Below are 21,557 nucleotides of genomic sequence, written 5' to 3' on the forward strand. Positions count from 1 at the left end.
ACCTAGCGCGATCGCTCATTGCCGGACGGGGTAGCATCGACAGCAGCAGCAGAAGAACAGCTCTGCGGCCATAACGGAAGTATGATACGTACGTTGTGATGATGTGGTGGAAAGCAGGAAGCCTTTTACATGGCGAGGGTATCGATGCTGGTGGAAGGGAAGAAGAAGGTGTTCTTCTATTCTCAGCTTACGAGAGCTCTGCTTTTCTCAACTTTTTCGCTTTTGACCGTCTCAGTCCGCTTTCTTCCTATTTTCTCACTGGGTTGAATCGGGTGGGCTGGCCCCGATCGATCTCCATCCCGCCACCATATCATCAGTCACACCGAAGGTGCTTCACACAACGCATGCAAACGACAGACTTGGCTCACATCTTGGATGCTCGCCAAATGACGACAAAGTTAGCTGCATTGGTACTCAGTGCACCGTTTACAGGTCTCAGTCGCCTTTCCTGCCCTTCCTGGCATAGCACTTGTTCCACTCGTTTGGCTGGTCGACCCATGTCAGAGGTCCGAGAAAGGCCGACAGAGGACAGAGCTGGTCGCTATCAGGCAAGTGAGACTTTTTCGAGACCGGACACCAGTTTCCATTCGAGACGTGGGCGGGCTGGCTGTTGACCAAGATGCGAATGTACGCCTCACCCGCGCACTCTAGCCTCTCTACGGTCAATCTACCGGAGAACGGCGTGGTGAGCGAGGTGACCCACTCGTGATCCTCGTCCCACAGCTCGAGTGCAGCGATCACAGGAGCGAGCTGGTTGTCGTGGGTGAAGTCGACAAAAGCTCGAGGTCCCTTTGCAGATGGCATGGGGAAAGTCGCCCTGTCCGCATCCAATGTGGTGTTGATCGACGTTGGAGGGGTCATGACTGGCGATCTGCTTTCAAGCCTGGCGACCAGCTCTCGCAACCACGGTGTAGCCAGTGCCTTGTGTAGAGGGTTGTGTGCTGCGAAACCGTAATCTTTCTCGATATCGGTCGTGACCTCGTAGATGCTCTGAAAGTCTTCTGGCCTGAAAAGACTGCAAAAGGGGCTCACGGCATCTTGGTTGCGCTCCACGTCGTTGCGGAGCAAGCCGTACGGGTCAAGTCGAGCCGCCGTATCGAAAGCACACAGACTAAAAAGCTGGAGCACCTGACGAGGCTCCAAATGGATCCTCTCTCCCCGACGATCCTTGCTGCCGCCACGTCGAACGCCGAGCTGGCTTGCGAGTCGTGCACGAATGGCTGCTGTAGCGTTGTGCGCAAACGTCGCCGTCTTGTGGGCAGCCGGGCTCTGCGCGTTGTCGCGGTAGTCGCGTTCGAACGCAGAGCAGGTGTAGACGTCGAGCGTGTTGTTGCTGGCAGTCTGGCCGAGCTTGTCGGATTTGCGTGCTTCGGGGATGATGACGTCGGGCTTGGGGAGGTTGTGGATGCGTCGATGCGGTTTACCGCTTTTGAGGTCGTCGAACACGACAGGTCGACCTTTTTGTGGCCATGGAGCTGATTCGGGCGGCGCGTGACGGAAGGGTTTGTGTGGTGAGTGGGCAAAGCCTTGGAGCCAGAAGCGCGAAGTGGTGACGACACGATCGGCTCCAGAAGCTCGCACGAAAGGTCGTTCGGTGTGCTTGTGACTTGCATGAGCCGAGGAGGAGCTCGAACTTGTGCTGAGTAGGTGGCACACGGCTTGACGGATGCTAGAGAGGAGATGGAGGGTGGACCAAGTGTTGGATGACGCTGATACCTCTGGCGCCGAACATACTGCCTCGAGCAGCGAGCTGGATCGAGCTTGTTTGCTGTCCATCGTGACTTGGTAGTCGGTGTTGACGTCGATCAGCGCCTCCTCTTGATCTTCAAAGAGATGTGCATATTGCTCGTAGAAGCGCCTTCCCGAAGAGTACGCTTCATACTGACCGTAGGGAGTCAGTTCTGAATTGCCGAGACGATTGCGCAAACCTCCATCCTCTGTCTTTTTAGACTCGACCCAATGCCTCAACCATTCAAGCTGAGGATCTAGCCCGTCCGTGGGCTTGACGTCTTTGGTTGCGCGAGGAACGTGATCGAGATGCTTTGCGATCTGACGCAACGTCTTGCGCAGTTCTTTGTATGCGCCGCCGGTAGGGTAGCGGGAGCCATGACGCTCGAGCTGGCTCACGAAGGTCACCTCACACGCATCGACAGGAACAGCGTCGTCGGTGAGATTGCTCGCGGGGAACCAGGGAGAGTATTGGCCGAGGTTGTGGAAGATGTGCGACGGTAAGATTGCGGTGTTGGGCAGGTGTGGTATCGGCGACCCAGAAGCGCCGACAGAGGCGAGGCCGGAAGTGATGGCCGGCATCCCTGTTTGAGCGATCGGATCGAAACGGAAGAAGCTAGAGCAAGGACGACACGGGACGAGGAGACGGTGTATCCTCCGTCGACGCTGCGGAAGCCTTTATACAAGTCCACACAGAGGTCCTGCAATGAGCGTGGAGGCAGTTGCTGGACGGGCACATCTTGCGGTCAGCCGGCTGAGAAGCTCTAGCTCAAGACATCTTGTCGTCAAGGCAACGGAGCCAAGGTGAACGAGCACGCCAGTCCAATGGGACGAGCAGCTCAAGAGAACGTGTCCTACTCGAGAAGAACAAGCTCAGATGCAAGAACGTGATCATCAGAATTTCAAAGCGTGAGTCAAGCAAGGGCAGATAAGCTGTCTGATGACAGTGCATCAGAGAGGACCCTTTGGGTCGTCGTGATGCTCGCAGTCTGACAAGATCTCGACTTTGACAGATCGCCCGATGGACTGAGGGAACACTGGCCGATCGAAGGAGGCTTCGGTCCACGAGGCGGCCATTTGGCGCACCTTGACGTATCTCGTGCTTGGGTTGAACTGCGTGGCTCGATGTCGGGCGTCCAAGGCGAGCAGCGACTGCAAGAGATGCGACCGGGCGTGAGTTCCGCCGAAGATCTGCAGCCAGAAATTGCATCAAAAATCACAATTTCGGTGATGGTGTACAGTGACTGCCTGCCTGTCGCCTTTCCCAGTCGAGAGCGCCAAGCAGACTCGTCTTTTCTGAAATTTGGTAGCAACGCTTGTTGGCGAGGCAGCGTGACCCTGGCTGGGCCTCTCGCTTCGGAGAGATTATTTGCAGGAAATGACCCGCCGTGGTGCAGCAAAGAGAGTTGAGGGCTGTAGGCTGCTTAACTCTTGGCTCACTCTCTCTGCCTCTGCCTCGGTCAGCGCATCGGCCACCACCTTTTCGTCTCGCTTCTTCTCGTGTCGCTTGGCCAGCTGATCCTTGCTTCGGCATCTTTGCTTGCCCCGCTCTCTCCACACCATCTCCATTCTTCTCCGGACAGCATCGCATCCTAGCTTCAACGCACGCCCCACCACCAAGATGCCGGCCGTACCGTCCATCTCACGGCAAAAGGCTGTCGAGTCGATCCGAGAGCAGTTCACACTCGACAAGCCTTTGCTCGAGTCGCTCATCGCACGATTCCAGGAGCTCTACGATTACGGCCTTGCCAACCATGGCGCTGAGATGCAGATGATCCCATCCTTCGTCACCGGCGTTCCCACTGGCTCGGAAAAGGGCACGTACCTTGCTCTCGACTTGGGAGGAACCAACCTCCGAGTTTGTGAAGTGGCGCTCGACGGCAAGGGGACGTTCACCATCAAGCAGGAAAAGTACAAGGTATCTGACCAGCTCAAGCAGGGCCCTGCGCGCGATCTGTTCGACTACATGGCAACCAGCGTCGACAACTTCTTGACCGATTTCGGAACAACTTCGACCGAAGATGTGCTCCACCTCGGCTTCACTTTCAGCTTTCCTGTCGAACAGACCGCCATCGACCGTGGTCATCTCATCCACTGGACCAAAGGCTTCAACTGCCCCGACGCTCCTGGAAAGGATGTCGTCCAGTTGTTGCAGGATTCGCTCGATAGGAAGCACATCAAGGTCAAGTGCAGCGCTCTCGTAAACGACACCGTCGGTGCCCTCTTGGCACACGCGTACGCTTCCAACGGTGCCCTGATCAGTGCCATCTTCGGAACAGGTACCAACGGCGCTTACCTCGAAGACATCTCCAAGATCAAGAAGCTCAAAACCGCCCAAGGATCCATCACCCACATGGTCGTCAACACCGAATGGGGAGGATTCGACGACGAACGCAAGGCGCTGCCCGTCACCATCTTTGACAACAAGGTCGACAGAGAGTCGATCCGACCAAGAAACCACATCTTCGAAAAGATGATCAGCGGCATGTATCTGGGTGAAGTGACACGTTGCGTTTTGCTTCATCTCATCGATCAGCTTGTCTTGTTCCAAGGTTTCGCCTCCAAAGCGTTCAATACGCAATACGCGTTCGACACGGCGTTCATGTCGGCGATCGAGGCGGACAAGGAGGATGCTGCATCGCCTACCAGTGCGACGCGAAAGGTGTTGGTGCAGACAATGGGCGTCAAGGACGAGTATGTGTCCAAGGAGGATGTCGAGACGGTGCGCACCATCTGCGAGATCGTCGGCACGCGAGCGGCGAGATTGAGCTCAGTGGCCATCGCAGCTACCATGGTACAGACGGGCAATGTGCAGGGGAATGGTGCGAACGATGATGGTGTCAAGGTCGGCATGGATGGTAGTGTCATCGAGTTTTACCCACGTGAGTTTGCGCAGCTGCCGAAGAACGTTCGCCCTTTCTCAAAGACGATGACTGACCTTTTCTCCGCCAAAAAACAGACTTTGAGGAGCGCATGCGAGGAGCCTTGCGCGAACTCATCGGCGAACAAGGCGAGAAGCGCGTCAAGATCGGTCTCGCCAAAGACGGAAGTGGTGTAGGAGCCGCACTGGGCGCATTGCAAGCTGCCAAGCAGGCTGCTAGCGGTCATCGTGTTGAGTGAGTACAGATTGTTGGCGCTGGCGATCGCAGACATCAAGGCTGACCCTAACCTTTTCTCTTTGTGCAGGACTTGATTCGGCCATCAAAACGATAATCCAATACAGTGCTTTCTACATCACCGATCTCTCGAATCTCACACTGAGGAAACAGCATTCCGACGAGCGTAGCGTCAAATCAAGCTGAGACAATTGAACTGAGCATAAGAGGTATAGCGTACAAAGGGATATCTGAACAATGGCTGAATCCAATCCTAGAAGAGCACGGAGACGTTGCGAGAGACGGAGACTACTGGCGCTACTGCTTGCCCCACGACTTTTCGATGTCGATAAAGCTGTACAACGAACCCTTGATGACCGACTCCTTCCAGTCGAGGAACTGGATTCCGAGGTCCTTCTCTGCTCTGCTCGTGTCGAGTTTTGCCAAGGGGGTGGGGCGATGTTTCTCGCCTGGGTTTCCGCGCGGGATGTGATCCTTGAGTTGCTGCGGATACTCTGGGTTGTCGTGAATCTCGTCCGCCACCTCCTGCCACGAGATGCTGCCGCCGTAGGCGAGGTACCTCGTGTTGTGCGATTTCGGATTGTCCAAAGCAGCAACGTGGATCTTGGCCACATCCCGAACATCGCAAAACGACCAAAACTGTTCCACAGGCACCTTGCCATCTCCCCCAGGTCCACCGGCCTTGTACAGCTTCCACGGTTCGGCGGAAGAGGTGTTAATGGCATCTTCGGATTTGACTTCGTGGATGATGGGACCGTAGATGTTAGGTGGGTTGACGGTGGCAGCGTCGAAAGTGGGGTTGTGCTTCTTCAAAAAGTCCCAGACGGATTTCTCGGCGAGGGTCTTGGAGATGAGGTAGGCGAGCGGCGAGTAGAAAGTTCCCAGGAAAGCGTACTGGATCGGCTGCCAGTCTTTGTCGGTGTAGGTGTAGTCGCGCTTTTCGATGCCTTTGAGTGGGTTGAGGATGGCAGCGAAGGAGGAGGTGACGACGATCCGCTTCAGGAGAGGTTTCTCTCCGGCAGACTTGGCCTTGTTTTCGGCCTTGAGCGCGGCTTCGAGCACGTTGCGCGTCATGTTGATGGCAGGATCGATGATGTCGCGCTTGTTGTTTTTGGCGCTCAGGACGTAGGGCGAGGCTACGTGGACGATGTACTCCTTGCCTTCGACGGCCGAGTCGAGGCAGCCAGAGGCGAGCAGGTCGGGGACCTCGACGACCTCGACGCGGTTCTGTTGGAACGCAGCGGCAAACTGTTGCGAGAGCCACGGTTCGGTCTTGGCTTTGGAACGAATGACACAGGTGACGTGGTAGCTGCGAGGCGACTTGAGCAGCTCGTCCAGGACGTGCGAGCCTACGAAGCCCGAGACTCCCGTGAGGAGCACCTTTGGACCCAGCGAAGTGGTGGAGGCAGTCGACATGTTGGAAGTGTCTAGTGGTGATGGTGATGAAAGTTGAGAGAGGGGCGCAGGCTCGACGTGGGGCTAAAGATGGGAGACAAGACGGGGAAGACTCTTCGATACCGCGTCACCTGATAGACCCGGCCAAGCGGAACGGTAGCATCGCAGCATGGCCTGATCCGACGGATTCCAGGGACCAAAAGAACGGCAGCATGCTCTGAGCGGAATTGAGACAGCCGCTTTCACATTCCGCTCTTTTTTCTTGCAGCGCAGCAGGAGAGCACCCTGAGTCTGATGCGTGTTGTAGATCCAGCGTCCTCTGCCCAATACGTCATTTTCTCAGTGCTTCGAAGGCTTGGCAGGGGATCGTGGCCGGGCAAGCATGATGGATGGTGGCCGTGTAGAATCATGAACTGCCTTGCTAGTGAGGAGTCGAAGATGGGCTTTCAGGATACGTCTGACTAGGCCTTGCGTTGGTATGCTGTCGTCGAGGCTGGTATGCTGTGCCTTGACCAGGGGCACGTGGATGAGATCTAATCAAGACGTGGCTTCACTTCGTTCTGCAAAGCCCCGCTGTCCATCAATGCTCGTTCGCAATCTCGTTCGGATTGCTGATCGACCACCGAAGCTGTGTCGAATCATACTGAGCTCGACCTCTAGCCGAGTTGCTGAAGGCAGCTCCTCCTCGAGCTTCGGACCTTCCTGAGGCTCTGGCATCTTAACGAGCATAGTGCATGGCCGTGCATCCGACAATGAAATGCAAAGACAGGACCGTGCAGGCGCATGCGCCAAGCCATTCACTTAACAATAGCACAATACATCCGAAGCCGACCCTCGTGGTGCTGTGGCTGCGCAGACCAAAATGAAGGTCCCGAGTTGTAAAGGAAAAACGCCGACGTTCGCCGAGCTGCACAGTCGTCGTCGTAACGCGGTTCTGCTGTGTGGCTCCGCGGAGCATGGCTCGTCATGCGTGGTTGTCGTGCGGCGGTAAGCCTCGATCCGCCTTGTTTCTCCTCTTGGGGGATGTCGAGCTGACGAATGTTTGTGTCACGCCGACCTTTCCACTGATGAGGCATCCGCACATCCGACAAGCTTTCGACCGGCGGTCGTATCGTCGGTGCATCCTCTGCAAAGCTGCCACGTCGTGCAGTGCCTTGAGATTCCATACGCCAGCCATTGCGGCCCGACACTGCCTTCGTCCCCACATCCTCACGCACTTCCGCCATCGTCAGGATAGCAAGACTGTCGATCGAGCTCGTGTCTCGCGAGTCAAACATCGGATCGCCGGTGGGGGACAGGTTACCATGTTACCGAAGCGGGCGACACCAATTCGATTTTCGAAAACACGGTCCAAATGGTGTGAGTGACCTCAGGCTGGCGGCAGCGAATCGCCGACGGCTGCGGATGTGCAGTTCCGGGGCTTACCAGCTCTGTTTCATGACAGCTTGGCGAAATGACGTCCCCACTCGCGGCTTACTGTAAAATTTTCATCTTTCTTCCTTTTTCCTTACCGATGGTCAGTCAGCCTCGGCAGGAGCGGAACAGGCAAATTAGGGCCTTCGCTTGGCCATAGCGAAGTTCGCTCTGGGATCTACGCTAAAATCTGCACCTTCTCACTAAACAAGACCGTTTCGCGCCTACATATGCACGACAGTAGTTCGTCTATGACTATGCTTGAATCGAAAGGCTCTACACGAGCCAGCCCAACGATGCTTGCGATTCGGTTTTGGTGCTAGCGGTTCGTGTTCCGTATCCGCAACCGGACCGACCCTCGGTTTGGCAACAGGCGAGAGCGAGTCGCGCTGGACCGCATGCTTCGTCTCGAGTGCGCGCGGTCGTGAATTGCGAGTGTGCAGCGAAGGGAGGTGGGTCATGAAGCCCGAACTCGCCGCCGCTTTGATTACAGGACAGGACGCTTAGAAACGGCGCAGCCTAGCCCCATCTGGTCATCATCCCCATCATCACCGGTGCAGGCTGGTCAGCGAGCGTCGTGTTGCAAGGAATGTGGGTCGAAGCAACCGAAGAATCGACTGTGAGCCAACCATGAATTACGGTTGTAGACTTGGCCCTATCTATGTGCTCTCATAGACTTAGGTAGGGGCCGTTCAAACTTGGTTCCACAGACATTAAAAATGAAGTTGCAAAAATGAAAATATCATAAAAACAAATCCTCCGCGGTCACTTTCAGAATGATGCAAAGCAACCTGTCAAAAGCGGCTTCGAGACTGGTGCCCACAGCGCAGCATCCTTGCTTACGCTTGATTCGCTGAGAGTGACTGCACCCACCCCCAGACGTCAGTTGCCTCTGCAGCTCGAGGCATGAGCACTGGTCGAGTGGGAACGCAGAGATTGCGCTGGAGCATGGATGTTGTCGAGTCTCGCATGTGTCTTTGGCGGCAGAGGGCGGCGACACTGTCCCCACCCTTAATACTAGCGAGTCGCTTCGGAGATTATGCCTGCCCTTGGTGGCAAGTCTAATGCAAGCCACTCCATGGAAGCGGCCAGTGGGCGGTGGCTTACGGTTCCGTACCTACCTCCGAGTCCATCGCTTACCTGCGCATGCACGCCCTCTTGCCTAGCTGAGACCGTGCCTTGCCCGTTTGGGAAACTGTCCCCTCTGAGCCTCGTAGAGCGAGGCCCTTTCGCCGAGTATATAGATTTGGAGCTTCCTCTGATTGCTGATGATGATGCACAAGTCATCCCAATACTAGCACACCTCTCTTCGCTCTGTTTTGTGCACCCATACACTCCGACACCATCACCCAATAGCATCGAACCTCGTCTTCCACCTTGCTCTCCAGCTGACAGCGGACACGAGTCAGCACAATGCTCCACTCCGACTGCACTGCCGTCGATCCGCGGCCAGATTCGCCTTGCAACGCCAAATACTCCAATTACGGCTTCCAACCTGGTACGTTTCATGCTGCGGAAAGCTCAGCGGTTCATAGCGCATTGACTGACATGGGCTGTCCTACATATATTTCACAATACAGAGCTCTGGGTGGGGATCGTCTTCTCGACGCTCTTCGGCCTCGAAATGCTAATTCACGCAGGTCTGCTTGCATTCCACCGCGGCCGGCCGCACTTTATGGCGGTTGCCATCGTCGCAGCAGCAGGCGAGATGGCAGGCTGGGTGGCCCGAGCCTACGGACACATCAACCCTTTCGGGCGCAACGCCTACATTGCCCAGATCGTCTGTCTCATCCTCAGCCCGGCGTTCATCAGCGCGGTCAACTACATGGCGTTCCAGAATGTCATGGATGTGTTTGGCAGCAAATGGTCGCGCATCCCACGCAAGTACTACGTGATTGGCTTTTGCATCGGCGACCTCTGCTCGCTTGTTGTTCAAGCCGTCGGTGGCGCCCTGTCGGCTGAAGCGACGACACAGGATCAGGTCGACCTGGGCAAGAACATCATGATTGCCGGTGTCAGCGTTCAGGTCGCTGTCACAGCACCCTTCATGTGTCTTTACCTCGACTACAACATCCGCCGTCTTCGCGAGTGGGCCACGTTGCCCAAGAGTGAGCGACCCCATCGCAAGGTGGAGATCTTCAACGCAGTCATCGGCATCAGCACGCTCTTCATCCTTGTCCGATGCATCTACCGTATCGTGGAGATGTCGGAAGGATGGCTAGGTCACCTGGCAACGACGCCAGTCTACTTTGACATTCTCGACGGTCTCATGATCTTGTTCGCTATCGGCATCTTCATCCCCTTCTACCCAGCATGGCTGCTGCCAAAGAACAAGGAGGTAGGCGCGGTCTACAACGCAGCCGATTTTGTCGCTCTGGACGCGCCAGCGACTGCCGAAAAGGAAGGTGCCGGCACCGGCGGGGCGACAGAAGCATCATCGCCTTCTACACACAGCTCTCACAGCTCGCACAGCGGTCACAGCCCAGCTTGAGATCTTTGTCTTCTGACTGTACATATCGCAGCTACCTATAGACTTTCATTATAACGCAACTGCATGACGGCACGATTCCTTCTCCTTCGACCACCGAGTGACAGATGTGGCGTCTTGCCCTTCTGTGACTGTCTGAATGGAGTTGAGTCATTTCGATTCGGCGTCGCTGCGACGAAGAATGGTTTGTGGGACGACTGAGATGCCTGAAAGGGAGAGCGATTCGGACAAGTTGGCCGAGGTAAACCAAATGGCGTAGCAGAGGCCACACTTAAACCCTTGAGCTCAAAATTTCTGCTTGTGTCTGGACCCTGAACATCCTGCAAGATCTTCGCAGCGTTGCAATTCTGCTAAAGCGTGTCTGCTTCTCAATGCAGTCGACCGTCTTGTCCATTGGACTCTCTCCGTCATCGCCACTTCGATCTGGTTTCGACCCGCAAGTCAACCATGCAGATCGCGCGGCGACTCCGATAGCCTGAAGCGGCAACACGGCTGGCCCCTCTCGAGCTGGCGCAGCGATGACCAGGGACAGTAGCTCGGTGGTCGAGCAGAACAGGCTTCTCTCGCAGCTTCTTTCGCTCAGTTCGGGTAGCTCGACTCTTCCCCGCAGCACAGAAGCGCTCGTTGAGGTTTCCGATCGAGTGCCTGCTGGTCGAGGCCTAGTATTCACAGCCCAGATACAGCCAGAGCAAGTATTGCTGACGCTGCCGTTGCACTCGCTCATCAACGTAAAGACCTACAAGACGTTCTTCCATCCGGACACGCTTCCCACGCGAGTCAGAGTGGCTTCGACCGACAACGGAAACAGCGTCGATCGCAGCGACCACAGGCTCTCATCGGCGCAGCTGTTGTCGCTGCTCCTGACCAGAGCTCGCGTGGAGCTCAATTCGGGACGCAAGAGGACGAAATCCGACCAGACGAGCAAACATGAGGCCTTGCAGCTGTTTGTACAGACGCTGCCGCAGAGGTTTGGCACAGTGCCTCTAACCTGGTCGATGCTGGCTCGGTCAAAGTCAAAGTCGTGGAAGCAGTCCTTCTTTGAAACACTCTTGCAAGCGCTGCCCCCGCACAGCCGAGACTTGAACAAGAAGGTTCGACAGCGGTTCGAGACGGACTGGGACAGAATCTCTACCCTTCGTGCTTCGGAACGCGACCTGCTTGCCGAGCCAGCCTTGCTATTGTCCGATCCGGATCTAGCTGGCAGCACGATTGACTTGATTGACGTCGACACTTTCCTCTGGGCATGGCTTTGCGTCAACTCTCGCTGCTTGTTCTTGCCGCTGGGCTTGGCAGATCATGCCGACAATTTCACGCTCGCGCCTTTGCTCGATATGGCGAATCATACCTCGGATCCGGCACTCGAATGCAAGGTGGTGCATGCACCGGACGGCGGATTCAGGCTGCTGGCTCCTAGCAAAGAAGTGGCGCAGAAAGTTCGTTCTGGCGACGACTGCCATGTAGCCAAGGCCGGCGACGAATGCTTCATTACGTACGGTCCACATTCGAACGAGACCTTGCTGTCGGAATACGGTTTTGTGCTTCCAGCACAGCTGACGTTTGCTGAGGATGTCGGCACCGAAGCGGCAACCTCGGAATTAAATGTATGCTGGCGAGGCAGCCGATACGTCGATGTTCTGATGGACCAGCACGTCGAACGCCTCCTTCGAGCTCAAGGCGCTGATGGAGAGACAAAGATCGAGCTGCTCCAGAACCGGGGCTACTGGGGGGAGTTCACGATACATCCCTACCCTGAACCTGCGCATCCTTCTCATCGACTCATACCGGCACTACGTCTGGCAGCAGTAGATCTGCAACCACCGTTCTCGGCGGCGCAGCAATCAAAAGTAGCCAGAACCAAGACCAAACCAGGCGTCAAAGCTGGTAAAAAGGCGACATTCACACCGCACGACGCCTATGGCGGTGGAGATGAGTCTTCTGACTTCAACAAGTGGGAAGCGACGCTGACGGGATTCCGCGAGTATGTATCGGAGGATAATGAGCGCAAGGCACGTCAAATCTTGATGGACCTGTGCAACGACAGAGCGAAGGACAACGCGGCGGCGCTCCGACATCTCGAGGCCGCTCAAAGCATGCTAGCCGAGCACAATGATGACCTCGATCTCGCAACGGAAGGCATCGGATGCGAACCAGACTTCGAGGCATGCAAGCTCAGCATGGCTTTCGTGCAACAGCTGCTGGACGAAGAGCAGAGCGTTCTTGAATTGGTCCGTCAGGCCGCAGAGGATCAAGTCGAGTGGTGACGGCTTACACTTTCCACGAGGACTTGAACTGAACAAAGCGGCCGCATTCTAGGTCCCGGCACCAGCATCAACCCATCTCACTTCTCAGTGTCGTCAGCACACTGTTGGATCACATTGTCACCACGCGCTTTCAAAAGGCAATCCACAGCGGCAAACAAGTCTTGCACCAGATTGTCAACTTGATGGATCCCTGCTATTCACTAAATATGTCATTGACGCGATCATCAGATGTCTGTCCCATGTCTACAAAAAGAATCTACCGAGTAGGGAAGGGGTGAGTCATTCGTAGCGACGTCACACATCAGAAGTTCTTGGCGCTGAGGTTGGTTCGCTTCTTCTGCAGCGCCGAAGCGTCGCCACCACGGCTGAGGGTCTGGGCGATCTTCTGGTCGAGCATCTCTGCGTGGAGAGTCTCGGCCCTCTCGATGGACCTAACGTGCTCCTCGTGCAGGTGGTTAAGGGCGACGGTAGCGGGGGGACGACGGGTGTCGCTGAGGAAGAAAGTGTAGATACCGCATCCGATGAGCGTAGCTGGGATGTTGGTCAAAGCAGCCAACGCCGAGTAACCGGAAGGGAAGCACTCCTTTCCCCAGAACATGCCGCACACGAAACGGGCTCCAACATCACGTGCAGAGTTGGCTGCGACGTTGGACGAAGAGAAACACCAAACGACGACGGCGAAACCCAGTCCGATGGTGTAGGGTGCGACTTGAGGACCGGTGAATGGGTTGGCAGCGTCGAGGTTGGCCCATACGATCATGGCGACAAGGATGTCGGCGAAGAATTCGTTGACAAAGATCGAACCGAGGGATCGGCCGGCGGTCGGGAAGAGCGCGATGGCACCAGCGGGGCCTTCGGCGGAGAAGATGACGGCACTCTTTCCAGTAGCGTGCAGCAAGGCGGTGATCTTCATCAGCTCATCGTGCCACGAACCAATGACGATAAGCGAAGCAACCATGGCACCGACGATCTGAGCGCAGATGTAGAAGGGAGCCAGCTTGATGGGGAAACCTTTGAAGACAACTTGAGCGATGGTGAAGGCGGGGTGGAACTGACCACCCGAGGTGGTGGCGCAGACAACGATGGCGAAAGTGATACCGAAAGCATAGGCGAAACCGATCATGGTGAGGTTACCCTGAGGAGATCCTCCGTACGTTGTGATGAGGTAACCGGCGGTGGCCATCTCACCAGCGAGACAATAGAACATGGTTCCGAAGAACTCTGCAATCAAAGCAGGGATCAGGCGGGGCATTGCTTGCTCCAATCGAACACGGCCGGACCAGTCTGCCAGACCGGAAGACTGCGCGACCTGCGCCGAGGCGACATCGGTTCGGCCCTGGAGGATCTCGGTGACACCGAGCTCGAGCTCTCCATTCTTGCGATGGGCGCGCTGGAAGTGGTGCGACGAGGCGCTACCATCCTTGTCGCTAGAGTCGAGGTTCTCGGCGGGGATGTAGCTGGGTGTCTGGGCGGGTTGCGACATTGTTGGGAAAGGAGGGGAGGTGAAGATTTGGGCGAGGTTCGCTGACGGGAGTGGAAGGGGATGTACGTGCACCAGCTCTACTTATACCATCGGTCTGGTTACATAGTTGGGTCACAGCCGTTGCGACATGCACCGCAAGAGGGCACCAGAAGAGAGGCATCGCAGTTCTGCAAGACGTTCCGGCTTTCGACGGAAGCGCAGCCACAAGCTTGCGCAGCAACACGATAGTTTGACTTTCCGTGCTCAGGCCTCGCCCACCACCAGGAGAGTCATGATGTTTCATCTCGTGGGAAGCAGCGAGTCAGCAAAACCGGAGTCGAACGGTCGCCATCCCCGCCGCTGGTGCAGACAATAGACAGAGACGGCGCAACAGCATTCCATCGCTTAGCTATCCAGGAGTCGTCCCGAACCCCGCATGGCGTGGACATTGTCTGCGGGGTAAAATTCGCGCAGCAATCTCTCTCGCATACGACTGTTTCATCTAAAGCGGGGTGCATAAAGGTATCTCGACCGCGTTCGAGGCAGGAAGATGCGTATGAAGCGCGCCAACGATGGAGGGTAGCACGACTGTGCGTTCCTGAGCGCCAACCCTCCTAGCGCAGAAAGACTTGCCATGTGCAGGGAGACTCGGAGAAGTTCACTCATCCAACGCCGAGTGGGATCAGAAGCTGCAGGACGAAACCGTTCGAACTCGTGGCTTGCAAGGAGTTGGGGCAAGGACGCAAACAGCCGAGCGAGGCTGCATGTATTGAACGCAACGATTTAGGCTTCGGAGGAGTATCGACCGTCGTGCGGGGGTGGGCGACGAGCAACCAAAAGGAAAAGACGGAGTGCGAAGCGCAGTACCAATTCAAGGAAAACAACCCGCGGAAGCAGACCTCCGGCTATCCACTCGCCGCCGCTGCCGCTGTCGCACCTACCGTGTACCAGAGCAGTCAGTCGTGCCTGATTAACCCCGACCAAAGGCTCCCGTCGTCCTCGTGACTTGCTCGCGGTTTGCTCATGTCTGTGTGACTCTGACGCAGACGACTGCCTCGACCGAGACCAAAACACCAACCACCATGGAGGGATGTTTGGATTCTGCATGCTGATCTCGTCTCTCGTTTCCCACTCAGGAAAAAGAGCCAGGCCGGCAACGCTGGACGGAACACCGGTATCGTGTTCGGTGACATCGCGTCCCTTGCCGAGAGGATGTCTTTCTCAACTGCAGGACCCTTTTTCCCCGCACAGCAGTCGATCCATCGTTGCTCTCATCATGAGGGCGGGGAGACTGTTGCAAGACTCAATGGCTCGGCAAGCACGTTCCGAAGTGCCAAGAGGAGGAGAGCAGGCGAAGCGAGCGAGTGCCACGAGTCATGCGCTGTCTGTCGAAAGCGCGCGGGGGGAGGAAGTGACATCTCGAGATATGTCACTGCAGGGGATCGAGCTTGAGCAATCGGTCGGAGTAGCGCGGCGCTACCATGGAAACATCGTTTCTGGGATGTGCGTGCGAATCGAGTGCTGTAGAGCGCAAAGTTTGGGCCCGCAATGGGGAACAACAGACCAAGTAGAGCCAATTGGATGTCTGACTCGGGGGATGAGGAGGCAAGGGGCAGGCGGGCATCAAACGTCCAGGCACGACTGCCGAAAGATCGTCCGGCAAACGAAGCCAGTGAACCGGTCGGCACATTTTTCTTTTGAACCGGAGGCTCGAAAAGTGTCCGAAGGGGCAGACTCAAGCGGAACTGTACTTGCAATCTTGGCTTGCACTTGAGCGGACTCGGTGTGTTGGGGGATGGATCATGCGGTCAGATGCGGGGAATGGACGCGGGGTTGTGTGCCACACGGCCATAAGCGAGCTGTCTGCAGGGTGGACTTTGAAATTTCGTTTCCCTCTTCGCTGATTTTTTTGCGGAGCTCCACTGCCGGCCCGCCGGACGGGCCAAAGGAACAAAATTTCTCCACGGCAAAGAGCGCTTGTACAGCTACGATTCATATCATTCTCGCTCCATCAGTCCACCCTATTCATACGCGCAAACTACACGTTCTTGCAGCGGCGCTAGAGCAGTCAGCTGCTTTGTACTGGTCGACCACAAGCCACGTTCTATGTTGGTCTTTCTAGCCGAGCGGGCTTGTCTGAAGCGGGGTTTGTTTTGCTGTTCCTGGATGCCAGGTTACGTGGCCAGTCGTCTTCTCTTCTCGCCCCGAGAGGCAGTGGTGGAATCTGACTCGGATCTCGACCCGTGTCCGGAGTGCACGACATCCAAACGACCCTGGCCTGCATCAGACTCTTTTAACTTCCATCGTCGTGGACCTCGATGCGTCTCAATGTTAGCGTCTCAAGCACGAGCAAATTTGTCCGTGTTGAGGGCAGAAAAAACATACGCGACAACAGCAACCAACCCCTTTGGATTTTCCTGCAACATTTATATACGCTGTGCTAAGAAGTATCTTCAACAAGAGGCACTATGGCGGAGTGGTTATCGCGTAGCACTCGAACTCTTCATCTTGCAGATCGAGCCAACACTTCAATATGCTATTCCCCCTGGGAGCGCAGGTTCAAATCCTGCTGGTGTCGTTTTTTTTTCTTTTCCACGTACTGATGTAACATTGCAATGCCAATATTTTGTTTGCTGACACCTTCTCGTTTGCCAACCTTCCCTCTGTCGAGGTGGAGAGACTGTGAGCATTGAAAGAAGTGCCTAGATCGATGTGGAAAAAGATGCGTTGACTACGAGTGAGAGCGAAGACATGTTCCACTTCAGAGATGATCGGGATGATGGCTGTGCAAGTGTTGGAAAAATCGGCTGTGAAATTGAGGCTGTGGAATATGGAAATGCCCGGTATGCAACGCTCACGGCTGCTGCAAGATCTCTTCACATGAACTTCTGTCGCGCGACACACGGCGAGAGGCATTCTCGGGATGTTCAGACAATGATCATGGATAGCAGTGCAATGAGCTTGAATCGCGCTTCACTGTGTTATGAAGTCCTATTGCTGGCAATGCACAGATCCGTGTTTCGTATTGCTACTCCAACCCACGCAGCGCAGCCTGCGTCAACTCGATCACGGCGTCGACATCCGGCCGTTCGTCCGGCTTGACCTGTATGCACCTCTTGATGATCTCGCGCGTCTTTTCCGAGTACGGATCCTCGCTGCTCGGTGGAGTCTTGTACGATCCGTTCAACACCGCCAGTGCGATCGATCCACCCTGCTCAATAGTCTGCGTCGTCTCGAACGGCGAATGCAGGTACGCCAACGCATACAGCAAACAACCCAACGACCAGATGTCCACCGACTCGGTCAGCGTCGTCTCTGTAGGCACGTCGAACAACTCCGGCGCTCGGTACGGCATGGAGGATCGTTCGGCAGCCATGTCCTGGTGCGCAACGGCTTCGCGGCGCGTTTTGATGTGGACGCGAGCTTTGATCGTGCTGCCGAAATCCATGAGGATAGGCGTCTTGCCGTCGTCGGCTACCATGACGTTGCCCGGCTTGATATCTCGGTGTGCGTAGGGTAGCAGTTGTCCGGCACCGCCCTGCTCCACTCCGCCGTCCAGTGCCGATTGCTCCACGGTATCTCCGTCTCCGCCGAGATCGCGTGCTTTGCCCTTGTTCGGCTTGGGTGGATAGGAGGCATCGTTGCCGCCGTCGTCGTCGGCATCGACACCATCCGAGATGAGCGGTGCTTCCGCGGCCTGCGAGTCTGAAAATGGATCGTCGGGGGGTGACACCTCCATGCGCGGTATCGACGATGCTCCCGCACCTCGCCTCGTCGCGCCTACATTTGGCAGTCGATAGTGGTGCATCTCGCGAACCGCTTTGCACGTGCCCAAGAACAGCTGCAGCATCTCTCGCTCACCGAATCGAGTTCCACGCACCACATGTGCGTTGATTGCGTCCTGCAAATTGCCCTTTTCATAGAACGGCAGGAAGAGGTAGATGACCTTGCCGCCGTCACCACCTCTCCCACCGCCACCGTCCGGGTCGCTCGAAGGCAGGTTGCCGAACAGCGTACCCGAGCCAGCGTCGTCCTGCACCACGCAGCTATCGTAGATCGGAATGATGTGTGGCGAACGGAACCGTTTGGTCGCTTCGATCTCCTTCATGGCTTCCTGAAATGAATCGGCACCGTAGGAGGAGCATCGGATCTTTTTCAGTGCAAACAGTCGCCCGGAGTTCTGATCCTTGACGAGGTAGACGAAGCTGAATCCACCTTCGCCGAGAAGTTTTACGATCTGGAAGTTGCGACCGTTGAGTTTGAGGACGGATGTTTCGGGTGTGCAGGGAAGACAAGAGGAGAGCGCAAAGATGGCGTCCTGTGCTCGTTCGAAGAGGCTGCCGAGCAGGCCTTCCGTGGACGACTGTATTGACGGCATGTTCGAGAAGCCGATATAGACAAGCCGGTAGGTGGATGAGGTGTGGCTCTGAGTGGAAGCGAAAAGCGCAGATCAACACTTTGCATGCAGCTATGTTGAGCTTCTCGGTTGGTTGGTGTTGGTGTTGAGCTTCGTTCGCGAATCGGGCTCGGACTCTAAATTCATCTCGCGTGTCAACGTGGCTGTCCGCTGACTGTGGCTGCCACACCGTATCTGACCCTCGGGCACGATCTGACACGATTCCAGGAAAACACTAAAGGCACGGACCAGCTACCGCGGCCGCATGCCGGGCGGAAAGAAGAAAGAAGCCGACTCGGTACGACCCTGCAGCATGAGCTTGTTTGTACTTATATAGCCGGAGATCCCATCTTCTTTGCTCGCCCTCCGTCTTTTCGCATTCATCTCTAGGCCGACTGCACCGACGTGGTTCGATTCGACACTCAATATGCGCACCATCACTTTCGAATTCGTAAAACGGGAGGTGCCTGTATCTCTCGATCTCTGCCTGCCGGATGCTCCTTCTTCCGAGCCGCTGCCCGTCTTCATCTGGTGGCATGGTGGTGGTCTGATCCAGGGCGCGCGTCAGGCTATGGCGCCACACCTCAAACGAGCTGTCGACAAGTACAACATTGCTGTGGTATCGACCGACTACCGATTGGCACCACAGGTGCGTGTTCCCGATATCCAGCACGACATGGAAGACTGCCTTGCCTTTGTCATCGAGCAGCTTCCCGGAGAGCTCGCTGCAAAGGGAGAGTCGACAAAGCTCGATACGGACCGCATCGTACTCAGCGGCTCTAGTGCCGGTGGATGGCAATGCCTCATGGTCGGACTGGGCATGTGCCCCAACAGCAAACCGGAGCATCTGCAAAAAGTCAAAGGCATCGCTGCAATCTATCCAATCACCACCATGGACCATCCTTTCTTCCTCGAAAAGCAGACACCGTTCGGTGGCCTGCTCAAGGACGATCCAGACTCATTTGCCGACTTCCGCGACCCCGATGCACCAGTGACGGCGAACTCGGCAGCCGTCGAGCATCGAAGAAAATTCTACATGCATGCTCAGCAGGAAGCGCTCTTCCCATCGCTTCTCTTCTCGAAAGAGCAGCGCGATCAAGGCTGGATGCAAAAGACCGACGTCGTCACTTTCTTGAACCAGAGCTCGGAGCATCAGAGGAAGAGTTTCCCTCCAGTATACATCGTTCACGGCGAGAAGGACACGGCCGTCGATGTGGATCATGCGCGTCGACTCGAAAAGGCGCTCAAGGCGGTAGGGACGTCGGTTGTTTATGATGAAGTTCCCGGTCGAGACCATCTGTGGGACCAGCTCGAGCCAGACGAGAACCTACAGGCGTTGTGGGACTTTACCATCCAGAAGCTTCGCTCGTAACAGCTGCATGTAGTAAGATACCTTGATCAGCGTCGAGATTGGTTGTAAGCGTCCGTTCACAGATTGCGGCCGTGATGGCAGCGATAGCGTGTCTGAGAACATTGGGTATCATGCATCTTATTCGGATGTTGTACAAAGCTAGGCGAAGAAATCAGAAGTACAAAGCGCCTAGACACGAAGAATGAGCACCAGCAGCGCGATCTCGGCAAGGCCAACCAGCGCTGTTGCCGCCGCAACCACCGAACCTGCCGTCACAAAGCTCTCGCGCAGCACAGTCCGAACGGGCTGTGTTGGCTCTGGACTAGCGCTCGAAGCTGTGTTCCTACGTTGCGAGCTCCGCTGCGCCTCTGATGCTGCTTCGGCATTCGATGGACTCGGATCGGGTATCGAGTTCGAGGTTTCCTGAGGCTGAACCTCTTGCATCGCCAGCAGCCGATGGGCGTTGTTGACCGCCATCCGATAGCGAAAGATCGCGACAGGAATGAAGAGCATGCCGAGAACCGCATACACGAGACCTGCATTGGGCCAAGGCGTGGAAACAAGCGTAGAGTAGATGATACAGACGGCTCAGTCGTTCGCTCCAGCCGTCACTGCGAGAGCCGCTTTCGAGCTCGACCCTTACTCACCGATGTAGAAGAACTTAGGCTGAAAGAGACGAAGAATCACCGTGGCATAGCAGAGCTGACCCAGCGCTGTCCTAGCGTAGGCTCCATCGAACGTCCTTTGCACCGCTCGGTAGTCGAGCAAGTCGCGATCGCTCAACTTGATCACATTAGCGCTGGGCGGCAGCGTCGAGACCTCGGTAGTGGCCATGCTGAGCGACGTCCTCGCAGCTGTCAGCGCATAGCAGCCATACGTATGGCGGATCAGGCAGATATTAACAACGTTGAGAAGAGGGTTAAATATGGAGAGTCAGGGAGAAAGGGTCCTCGGTGCGTGCGAGGGGCCAACGATGGCGTCTACAGTTAGATCGAAATCGAAATCGGCGATGCCGGTCTAGATCTGATTAATTCGGCCAGTTCGAGGGTGTCCGGGGCGGGACGCCTTTGAAGTTCTTCCAGAAACCCTGGCCTCGCACGGCGTTCTCGCTTTGCGATTTGTTGTCTCGCAGTGGTTAACGAGGCGCCGTCGGTCAACCGAGAAGAGAACAAGCCGACGTGAGCACAGACGACGTCACCCTCGATTGTTCGATGATGAATGCCTTTCCGTTCCGTTCTGCAAGCATCGCGCACATGTGCTCGTGTAATCAGATGCGGCTGTGTCCCTTCAGCATCGCCTAAACGAGCACCTCAACGCGCAAGCCGCAGTCGAGCAAGATAGTCGTTCATGATAACTGTCAGAGAGCTACAATATCGGTCATCCATGGCCCGAACTGACGGCATTCATCCCGCGACCAGCGTACAAATGCCACTCGAATGCTCGCAAAGGTTCTTCACATGCGCCTTCGCCACCATCTCGGCGGATTTGCGATTCGTACCGCGCGACACAGATCTCGAAGGGTGGAAGTAAGGTCTCACTTACCGAGCGGATGAATGCTTCTGCCGGCCCCCTGTGCTGCACCTCGTGCGTGTTTGACTCGCTTGTTCTAGCCGAGCAAAAGTGTGAGAACCTTGATGGATCTGCGATTGTGGCTTGCTTCTCGTGATCTAGAAATATGATTTCAAGAACAGCTCCCCCTACCGCCGCGAGTTCGAGGTCGCTTCGCATGCACGAGCTCACCTCTGCCGTAGCTTATCCGAGGAGAGACGTTTCATGACCTACCGACGGAAGGATCTTGTCGTTGCTTCATCTTTACATAACTCACTTCGTGCCTGGCTCTCTCTCAACCGAGGGGAGGCTGCTTGCAGGTGCGCATTCATCGTGCTGTACTTCAGGCCTTGCAACATTGGTCCATGCAGTGTAGGCAGTGGGCTGAACCCCGTAAGT

At 56.0% G+C, this 21,557-nt stretch overlaps 12 protein-coding genes and 1 non-coding gene across 13 annotated transcripts; 6 read left to right on the plus strand and 7 right to left on the minus strand.

The window, feature by feature from the left end:
• Positions 1 to 435: 435 nt before the first annotated feature.
• On the minus strand, positions 436 to 2,310 carry PHSY_002090 (3-phytase; the record flags this gene model as incomplete). Its single annotated transcript, XM_012332715.1, has 1 exon — positions 436 to 2,310. One exon carries the CDS (start codon positions 2,308 to 2,310, stop codon positions 436 to 438), a length of 1,875 nt encoding a protein of 624 aa, XP_012188105.1.
• Positions 2,311 to 2,679: 369 nt separating this feature from the next.
• Positions 2,680 to 3,297, minus strand: PHSY_002091 (hypothetical protein; the record flags this gene model as incomplete). The annotated part of the gene is made up of 2 exons (XM_012332716.1): positions 2,680 to 2,919; positions 3,169 to 3,297. The coding sequence occupies 2 exons, from the start codon at positions 3,295 to 3,297 to the stop codon at positions 2,680 to 2,682; spliced, it is 369 nt and encodes a 122-aa protein (XP_012188106.1).
• Positions 3,298 to 3,349: 52 nt separating this feature from the next.
• PHSY_002092 (likely hexokinase) lies at positions 3,350 to 5,030 on the plus strand (the record flags this gene model as incomplete). The annotated part of the gene is made up of 2 exons (XM_012332717.1): positions 3,350 to 4,610; positions 4,915 to 5,030. The coding sequence occupies 2 exons, from the start codon at positions 3,350 to 3,352 to the stop codon at positions 5,028 to 5,030; spliced, it is 1,377 nt and encodes a 458-aa protein (XP_012188107.1).
• Positions 5,031 to 5,141: 111 nt separating this feature from the next.
• On the minus strand, positions 5,142 to 6,260 carry PHSY_002093 (potential oxidoreductase; the record flags this gene model as incomplete). The annotated part of the gene is made up of 1 exon (XM_012332718.1): positions 5,142 to 6,260. One exon carries the CDS (start codon positions 6,258 to 6,260, stop codon positions 5,142 to 5,144), a length of 1,119 nt encoding a protein of 372 aa, XP_012188108.1.
• A 776-nt stretch (positions 6,261 to 7,036) lies between these two features.
• Positions 7,037 to 7,516, minus strand: PHSY_002094 (hypothetical protein; the record flags this gene model as incomplete). The annotated part of the gene is made up of 1 exon (XM_012332719.1): positions 7,037 to 7,516. One exon carries the CDS (start codon positions 7,514 to 7,516, stop codon positions 7,037 to 7,039), a length of 480 nt encoding a protein of 159 aa, XP_012188109.1.
• Positions 7,517 to 9,327: 1,811 nt separating this feature from the next.
• Positions 9,328 to 10,143, plus strand: PHSY_002095 (potential phospholipid-translocating ATPase; the record flags this gene model as incomplete). Its single annotated transcript, XM_012332720.1, has 1 exon — positions 9,328 to 10,143. One exon carries the CDS (start codon positions 9,328 to 9,330, stop codon positions 10,141 to 10,143), a length of 816 nt encoding a protein of 271 aa, XP_012188110.1.
• Positions 10,144 to 10,658: 515 nt separating this feature from the next.
• On the plus strand, positions 10,659 to 12,401 carry PHSY_002096 (potential protein lysine methyltransferase; the record flags this gene model as incomplete). The annotated part of the gene is made up of 1 exon (XM_012332721.1): positions 10,659 to 12,401. The coding sequence occupies one exon, from the start codon at positions 10,659 to 10,661 to the stop codon at positions 12,399 to 12,401; it is 1,743 nt and encodes a 580-aa protein (XP_012188111.1).
• Positions 12,402 to 12,702: 301 nt separating this feature from the next.
• PHSY_002097 (hypothetical protein) lies at positions 12,703 to 13,884 on the minus strand (the record flags this gene model as incomplete). Its single annotated transcript, XM_012332722.1, has 1 exon — positions 12,703 to 13,884. One exon carries the CDS (start codon positions 13,882 to 13,884, stop codon positions 12,703 to 12,705), a length of 1,182 nt encoding a protein of 393 aa, XP_012188112.1.
• A 529-nt stretch (positions 13,885 to 14,413) lies between these two features.
• On the plus strand, positions 14,414 to 15,315 carry PHSY_002098 (hypothetical protein; the record flags this gene model as incomplete). The annotated part of the gene is made up of 2 exons (XM_012332723.1): positions 14,414 to 14,442; positions 15,000 to 15,315. 2 exons carry the CDS (start codon positions 14,414 to 14,416, stop codon positions 15,313 to 15,315), a joined length of 345 nt encoding a protein of 114 aa, XP_012188113.1.
• A 1,010-nt stretch (positions 15,316 to 16,325) lies between these two features.
• On the plus strand, positions 16,326 to 16,441 carry PHSY_007593. The gene has a single exon. It is a non-coding gene; the product is annotated as a tRNA-Ser (tRNA).
• A 450-nt stretch (positions 16,442 to 16,891) lies between these two features.
• Positions 16,892 to 18,241, minus strand: PHSY_002099 (likely protein kinase; the record flags this gene model as incomplete). The annotated part of the gene is made up of 1 exon (XM_012332724.1): positions 16,892 to 18,241. The coding sequence occupies one exon, from the start codon at positions 18,239 to 18,241 to the stop codon at positions 16,892 to 16,894; it is 1,350 nt and encodes a 449-aa protein (XP_012188114.1).
• A 445-nt stretch (positions 18,242 to 18,686) lies between these two features.
• PHSY_002100 (hypothetical protein) lies at positions 18,687 to 19,631 on the plus strand (the record flags this gene model as incomplete). Its single annotated transcript, XM_012332725.1, has 1 exon — positions 18,687 to 19,631. One exon carries the CDS (start codon positions 18,687 to 18,689, stop codon positions 19,629 to 19,631), a length of 945 nt encoding a protein of 314 aa, XP_012188115.1.
• Positions 19,632 to 19,799: 168 nt separating this feature from the next.
• On the minus strand, positions 19,800 to 20,444 carry PHSY_002101 (hypothetical protein; the record flags this gene model as incomplete). Its single annotated transcript, XM_012332726.1, has 2 exons — positions 19,800 to 20,146; positions 20,258 to 20,444. 2 exons carry the CDS (start codon positions 20,442 to 20,444, stop codon positions 19,800 to 19,802), a joined length of 534 nt encoding a protein of 177 aa, XP_012188116.1.
• Between the last annotated feature and the right edge of the window lie 1,113 nt (positions 20,445 to 21,557).

The sequence above is a fragment of the Pseudozyma hubeiensis genome (assembly GCF_000403515.1).
Source record: "Pseudozyma hubeiensis SY62 DNA, scaffold: PHS21, whole genome shotgun sequence".
In the NCBI taxonomy this organism is placed as follows: Eukaryota; Fungi; Basidiomycota; class Ustilaginomycetes; order Ustilaginales; family Ustilaginaceae; genus Pseudozyma; species Pseudozyma hubeiensis.